This window comes from Elephantulus edwardii, unplaced genomic scaffold, assembly GCF_000299155.1.
Source record: "Elephantulus edwardii isolate Elephantulus edwardi_28Jun2011 unplaced genomic scaffold, EleEdw1.0 scaffold00185, whole genome shotgun sequence".
NCBI lineage: Eukaryota > Metazoa > Chordata > Mammalia > Macroscelidea > Macroscelididae > Elephantulus > Elephantulus edwardii.
This window is the reverse complement of record NW_006399935.1, coordinates 5,881,338-5,889,320: the sequence shown is the minus strand read 5'-3', so window position 1 is coordinate 5,889,320 and position 7,983 is coordinate 5,881,338. Positions and strand designations below refer to the sequence as shown.

The 7,983-nt window shown below is 50.8% G+C and overlaps 1 protein-coding gene across 1 annotated transcript in view; it reads right to left on the bottom strand.

Annotated features, from left to right (window-relative positions):
- The window catches only part of STAP2 (signal transducing adaptor family member 2), a 17,309-nt gene extending 12,121 nt beyond the window's left edge, over positions 1 to 5,188 (bottom strand). Inside the window, exons 1-3 of the mRNA XM_006896443.1 lie at positions 5,087 to 5,188; positions 1,343 to 1,414; positions 1,100 to 1,222 (exon numbers count right to left, since the gene is read on the bottom strand). Coding sequence (XP_006896505.1) covers positions 1,100 to 1,222; positions 1,343 to 1,414; positions 5,087 to 5,188 — 297 coding nt within the window. The remainder of the gene's footprint in view (positions 1 to 1,099; positions 1,223 to 1,342; positions 1,415 to 5,086) is intronic.
- Positions 5,189 to 7,983: the final 2,795 nt, after the last annotated feature.

Below are 7,983 nucleotides of genomic sequence, written 5' to 3'. Positions count from 1 at the left end.
GGAAGAGGAGGAGGGAGAGAGAGAAGGAGAGAGGGAGAGAAGAGAGACAGAAAGGAGAGAGGGAGAGGAGAGAGAGAGAACTGGGTGAAGGCTGATGAAGCAGATCAATTTTCCATCTGAGAGTTAATGTGCTTTTTGTCTCGGGATGTTGACTGATGTCTCCACCACGGAACGTTACTCATCCAGCTCCTGCCGTGTTTCCCTCTTCTCCTCCTTCCTTCCTAACTTTTCCTGCCTTCTGAACTTTGTTCGTGACCAAGTGCTGCCCTTTCGGTCTCCAGTGGTTGACTGTTGGGAGGAGCGAGCGCCTTCCTGGAGTAATTGTTGACCTGATAAGTGTGTCTATTGTTTGACCCTAACTTGAGCCACAAAGGTCGGTTCAGATCCAAGTCTGAAGGGTGACTGTGGGCCATATGGGCTGGGGCTTCCACCAGTCTCTAGCCCATCAGGAAGCCTGGTTTCAGAACCAGAATCTTTTATTGTCTTCTTCGCAGGCCCAGCTCTCATTAACTAGAACAGCAGCTGGCACACAGGTGTTAGGTGGCCGGGAGTCAAGTACAACTCATAGCCACCCCGTGGACAACAGGTCAGAACCCTGCCCTACCCCGCACCATCCTCATCAGCCCTTATATACTTGAACTCGTTGTTACAGTCACCACCTCAGTCCATCTCGTTGAGGGTCTTCTCCTTCGCTGACCCTCCACCTTCCCAAGCATGATGTCCCTTTCCAAGGAATAGCCTCTCCTAGCGACATGTCCAAAGGATGTGAGATAAAGATTGGCCATCCTTGCCTCCAAGGAGCACCTGGGCTGCACGTTCCCCAGGACATATGATACACACAGGTGTTCGATTAATATTTGCTGAATGATGAATGAGGGCACTGATGCTCCATGTGGATCAGGTCTGGGGCCAGTCACCTCACACCTCACACCTCACACCTCACACCTCACACCATTCATTTTGTGGTTGAGGAGATGAAGGCCCAGAAGGGTGAGTAGCTTGTCCGAGGTCACTCTGACAGGCTCACCACAGCCTGCTGATATGTGTCTAGTAGTGTAATAGGGGCTGGGTTTCTTCTATTAATATCCTAGAGACTTACCTTGAACTTGATCTCCTGGTTCCGGAGGACCAGGCTGAAATGGACTCCAGAGTCCCTCATGCTCCCCCAGGGGGCTTCATCTGTGAGCTTCACAAATCCTCCCAGATCCACTTTCTCCACATGCTGGGGGCCAAGAGGTATGAGGTCTGAGCATCACACTCTTTGCCCCTCAGCAACATCACCCACATTCCCACTGGGCCCCTGGGGTCAAGGGAGGACCACCTCCGAGGACCACATCCTTACCTGGAAGTCACGATTGCTGTTGTAGAAATAAAGGGTGAGACCCTGGAGACCTGCCCAGAACTTCCTGTAATCCTGAGACCAGAAGGAGAGGAAGAGAAGGCGATGAGGTGGCAAAATATGACACCTCCAAAACCCTGCCCCCGGGCCTGTGCACTGTCCCCACCTGGATGGCATTCCTCCTTCCTCTACCTTCATCACAAGTTTTGTGGGTTTGACCACGTGATGTCTTGTCAAAGGTCTTCCCACTCCCACTTATGACCTCGGAGCTGGAGGTAAGGCCAGAAGGGAACCTTGACTGAATGGCCAGCCTGAAGCAGCCTCCCAACATGTGGGCATGACTAGGGCTAGAATTAAGTGGATAGTTCATGGTGTTCTGTCCACCTACTTATCAATCCACTCCTCTGTCCTTCCACCTACTCATTTCAATGCCGCCATCCATCCACTCACCAACGTCATCCCTCCATACATCCCTCCATTCTTTCATCATCAGCCCATCCATCCATCCATCCATCCATCCATCCACTCATCCCTCCGTGCACCCATCCCTCGATCCACCCATCCATCTCTCCATCTACCCATCCATCCATACCTCCATTTACCCATGCACTTGTCCCTCTGTCCACTTACCCACCCATCCCTCCACACATCTCTCCATGCATTCATCCATCTGTCCTTCCACCCACCTATCCATCTCTCAATCCACCCATCCCTCTATACATCCCTCCATGCTTTTATCATCAACCCATCCATCCATCCCTCCATCCACTCATTCCTCCATGCACCCATCCCTCGATCCACCCACCCATCCATCCATCCCTCAGTCTACTCATCCATCCGTACCTCCGTTTACCCATCCACCCATCCCTCTGTCCACTTACCCACCCATCCCTCCATGCATTCATCCATCCATCCATCCATCCATCCTTCCATCCACTTATCCATCTCTCAATCCACCCATCCCTCCATTAACCCACCCACCCACTCACACATTCCTTCATGCATTCATCCACCCATCCCTTCATCAACCCATTCATTCATCCCCCAACTACTCATCTCTCTACTCATTCATCCTTCCACCCATCCCTTTATCTGTCCATCCATTCATCCATTCATTCATTCAAAACACACTCATCCCATTAACCCACTAATAGATCCATTCATCTATCTATCTGTCTATCCACATTGTTGTTGTTGTGTGCCATCAACTTGGCTGCCACTCATAGCAACCCTATGTATGACACCTCTGAACCCAGCCCTGTCCTGAGCCAGTCTCACTGACACTGACACACCTAACCCCACTGCCCTAGTTACTGTATCAATCCTCTCTTCTAGGGTCTTCCTCTCCTGTGCTATCCCTACACCCTTCCCAGCATGATCTTTCTCCAAGGATCGGTCCGTTCTGGCCACATGCCCAAAATTGTGAGATGGAGCTTCAAAGTCCTAGCCTCCAAGGAGAAACTTGGTTTTACTGTCTCCAATATGGACCTTTTTGTTCTCTTGGTGGTCCAGGATATGTTCTATACTCTTCTCCAGCACAACTCAAAGGCAGTAATTCTCCTTCTGTTATCCTTAGTTATTGTCCAGCTCTCTGATGCATAGCAAGTAATTGTGAAGACATGGCCTGGATCAGGCTCATTTTAGTCCCTAGACTAACATCATTGCTCCTTAGTATGTATTCTGGAGAGATTCCTGATAGCAGACTTCACCAATACAATTCATCTTTTTATTTCCTGACTGCTGATGCCAAGAATGTTGATTGTGGAGCTGAGCGAGCTGAAATTGTTAACAACCTCAGTCTCTTCTCCATCTAGCAGATGCTGCCAATTGGCCCAATGGTGAGAATCTTTGTTGTCTTTACGCTGAGCTTCAATTCGTATTGAAGGTTACAGTAACCTTGACCTTCTGCAGCAAATGCTTCAGGTCCTCCTCAGTTTCAACAAGCAAAGCTGTGTCATCTGCATATCATAAGTTATTAATGAATCTTCCTCCAACCCTGATGCCACACCCCTCCTAAATTATCTGTTTCACATAGAGATTGAAAAGTTATGGAGACAGGATGCATCCCAAATGCACTCCTTGCCTGACTTTGAACTATTCAGTGTTTCCTTGCTCTATTTTGACAACTGCTTTCTGGTCCAAGTATAGAGTTCACATGAGCACAAGCAAGTGTTCTGGGATTCCCAGTCTTCTCAAGGTCAACCACAATTTGCTGTGAGCCACATAGTCAAATGCCTTTGCAAAGTCAATGAAACACGGGCATTCCTCTGGTACTCTTTGCATCGCGAATCCCTGGGTTTCACCCACTTCTTCTATGACCATACCTATCCATACATACATACATACATGCGTGCATATATACATACATGCATACATATGTTTAATAAGCATTTACTGAGAGACTACTGTGTGTAATAAAAAATAAATTGCAGAATGACTAAAACCACTCAGCTCACAAAGTCAGATCTACTCATTCACATACAGCTATGTTCCATTGCACAAACTATTTAAGCTCATCATGCCTCAGTTTTCCCATCTATAGAATTGAAATGATACAAACAATACCATTATTATCAACCCAGTGATCAGTTACCAATGACTTCAGTGGAGTCAGGGGAGGTGGGTGAGGTCACACGTGTGCCCCTATAGTATTAGGTCTGTCTCAGGCCCTTAGCCTGTTGAGAGACCCCCTCCCCCAGTATCTGTGGCTGCAGCCTCCCAACCCCCACATCTGTGCCTGTAGCACCCCCACCTCTGCATCTGTGGCTGCAGCCCCACCCCACCCCTGAACTTGTGGCTGCAGCCCTATTCACCCACTTCATAGGTGAGGAAACTGAGGCTCAGAGTGTTAGACTCCTTTGTGTAAGACCTCACTGTGATGGAGACTTAAACTCAGGTCCTTTGAACTTGAGGGCTAGGAACTTTTTGAACCTTTATAACCTACTGCCTGCAGAGGCCCTGATAGTTGGGGATGGTCCCCCAGACAGGGAGCTGAGGGAACAGCATTCTGGGATGAGAGGTCTGCGTTGTGGGTGGCCTGGAGGTGGTCAGAGGGCAGAGGGTCATGTCAGAAACAAGAGTATCGAGGCCAAGGGAGGAGGGGAATGAGGATGAGACCTTGTGGGGACTGAGGGGCAGGCACCAAGTGTGTATGCATGTACACACACACACACACACACACACACACACACCAGTCATCCTGAATGTGCGCTTTCTGGCCCCACACACAGCCTCGCAGTCGGCCGGGCCTTAACCTCTGTGATTAAAGTTCACAAAGGCATTTCTGGGCCAGGACTGAGGAGCGAGAGGAGGCACAGGGTGCAGAGAGCTCCCCGTTTCCTGGAGGAAGTTCCTGGTCTTGTTTGTATCTGAGAGACAGCGAGAAAACCCGAAACAGAGAGAGAGAGAGACAGAGAGACAAAGAGACAGAGAAAGAGAGAGACATAAAGAGAGACAGAAACCAAGGGAGACATAGGCAGAGACAGACACACAGAGAGAGACACCAGAGGCTGAGACACAGACAAACAGGAGCAGAGAGACAGACACAGATGGAGACAGGCAAAGACAGGCAGAGAGACAGAGATCAAATCCGAGCAGGACTCAGACTGGTAGACAGACAGAGGGACGGGCGCCCCAGCCCTGGTTCAGGCCCTGCTTGTGTCCAGCCCCCCACAGGTGCCCCGCTCCTGCCTGGGAGACCAGCGAGGTGCCACACCTGCCGGGCGCCCCGCAGGGAAGTCTGCTCACCCGATCCTGTGGCCCCTTCTTCTCCAGAAAGCTCTCATGGTAGTGAGAAGGTGGGGCGCTCTTGGGCTTGGGGGCACGAGGCGGGCTCAGGGCCGAGGCCATGACAGCGGGCTAGGGTCTGTGGCCGGCCTGTCCCTGCACTGGGCGCCCCTGCCAGGCCAGGAAGCAGAGAAACAGGTTCCCGGGGAATTTCCTCTGCTGTCAGCCCGTCAGGCCTGTCCTCTGCCAATCCGGGGGCGGGGCGGACCGGGAAATCCCGCTCCCAGCTCTCCCAGGGAACTCCTGCTGGGAATGGGAGGTGGAGGGACCCGCTGGGGGCTTGCAGGAAGGGGGTACAGGGCGCCAGGCATAGGGACCCCATGGCACAGCCCAGGAGGAAGAGCGAGCGTGGAGCCAGGGGAGAGGTGGTGTGGGCAGGCAGGAGGACAGGGCCATTGTAGGTGCCACTGCGTCCACCTGACCCACAGCGACCCTTGGACAACAGGTGGGAACCTGCCTCTACCCTGCGCCGTCCTCACTGCCTCTGACAGGCTCAGTCCTGAGGCCACACTCTTCTCATAGATTCGAGCTTCTCAAATGATTCGCTCAGCGTACAGACTGTGTGTGGAGAGAGCTTCCAACCCTGACCCACACCGTTCCTGATTTGAAACCATGCAGTGCTCCCTCGTTCCATTCGGACAACTGCTTCCTGGTCTAGGTCCCGGTTTCCCACGGGTACAATTAAATGTTCTGGGATTCCCATTCTTCTCAATGTTAAGCTGTAATTTGTTAGGAAAGCACAAGGCAACATCTTTCCAGTATTCTCTGCTGTCAGCCAAGATCCGTGTGACATCACCAGTGATATCCCTCGTCAGGCACTAGCCAGCCGAAAGGGACTGTCACTGACCATTCTGACTCAGACAGTGATATGATATATCATCCCAGGAATGACAGATTGAAGAGAACAGTGCACGTTCATCTTCAGAAAGAACATTTCAGGATCTCTCCTGAAGTACCATGTTCTGAATGGTACGATACCACCAAAAGGGGACAAGGAAGACCCGTTAACGCAACCATTATTCAAATACACGTGCCAATCAGGAAAGCCAAAGATGAAGAGATCAAGGAGTTCTGTGATTTTCTGCTGTCTGAATTTGATGGAACATGCAGGAGGACACAGCACCAAAATCCAGCTGCCCTCGAGTCAACTCTGACCTCCGATGACCCTCCTGTTCCCATCAGGCTTCCAATAGCTAATATTTTTCCCAAAGTAGATCACCAGGCCTTTCTTCCACGGCGCCTCTGGTGGATTTGAACGTCCAAGTTTTCAACCCATAGCACCATTTTTTACCCTGGGGACACTCTCTATTTCTGGTTTGCAGGAAGTTTTTATTTTGGATACTTTTCCTTTTTTAAAAAAAATATTTTGTTATTGTTGAAAATCTGCTTAGCATACCATACACCAGGGCAATGATTTCTCCAGCACAATTCAGGGACATGTGGCCTTCTCTGAGATGTGTGGTCATTCTCACCTCCCTGTTCTGGGTCTTCCACACCCAAGTTCACTGTCCCCTGAAGTTCTTGGGAGGCTGAATTTTATCAGAGATTTTTTTTTCTTCATTCATGGATATGACTGTGTGATTTCTCTCCCCTAGCAATGATGTCACTCTGAAGACTAAGGTGCACCTGATTCAGGCCATGGTCTTGTCCATCACTTACGATGCATGTGAGAGCTGGACAGTGACTAAGGGTGACAGGAAGATTGATGCCTTTGAGCCGTGGTGTTGGAGAAGAGCACTGAACATCCCATGGACTGTCAAAAGAACAAACAGGTATGTTTTGGAGAAGGAGCAGCCAGAGTGCTCCTTGGAGGCAAAAATGACAAAGGTTGCTCTCACGTGCTTTGGCTATGTCACTAGGAGACCCGATTCCTTGGAGAGGAACAACATCCTTGGAAAGGTGGTCAGTAAAAGACAGAAAGATCTTCAACCAAATGGGTTGACACAGTGACTGCAGCAGTGGGCTCAAGAGTGTCAGGAGGTGTGAGGACAGCACAGGACAGGGATCAGAGCTGTTGTTCAGAAGGTCGCTCTGAGTCATACTCAATGGCACCAGTCTGTGCATTGCCCTTCAACCATCAATTACCCTAACCAACATTTTGGGGTTTGCATTAGGGCAAGCATACTTCCTCACGGCCCTGCGGGTGAGGAGTTTGACACGGTCCCCCTGGGCGAACACCAGCGTGTCCCCGAGCTGTGTGCTCCTCAGGAAGTTCTGGGGAGGGGGACTGTTTCCTCCCTCTTTCTGGTCTTCCTCACTCAGACAGCAGGAAGACCGCAGAAGGACAGAGGCCTCTGCACTGTGGTGGTGACAGAGCGGTGGACAAAGGAACAGACACATCTGGCCTGGAAGAATGACAGCCCGGAGGCTTCTTAGAGGTGCAGGTGGTGAAGGGGTGAAGGTTCAGCTCACATGCTTTGGGCATGTTCTCAGGAGGGGTTCAGAGCAGGACTTCATGCTGCGGAACGAGGAGGGTCAGCACGATGGACAGATACAGCGACTGAAGCTGGGCTCAGCGCAGCAGACATGGGTGGGGGCAGGATCGGGAGGCTTTGTGTGTGTGGCTCCTGGGAGTCCAAGCCGGCCATGGAGCACTAACAACAGCTCCTACTCCGACCTCTAGAGCCTTCCGCTTCCTCCATTCGAGGCCACCTCCTCCCTCTTGGAAGCATCAGAGAAGTCTCCCTCCCATCACGTCCTTCTCCCTCGACACCCCCTTCCTCTCTGTGCCTCAGAACCTTTGTGATTAAGAAAGGAGTCCTGACTAAAACCAAGGACTATAAACTTCATTACAGAAAAGCTAGGAACAACACTAGAAGTCCTAATCCACAACATAAACAGTCTTCCCAGTATCCTGG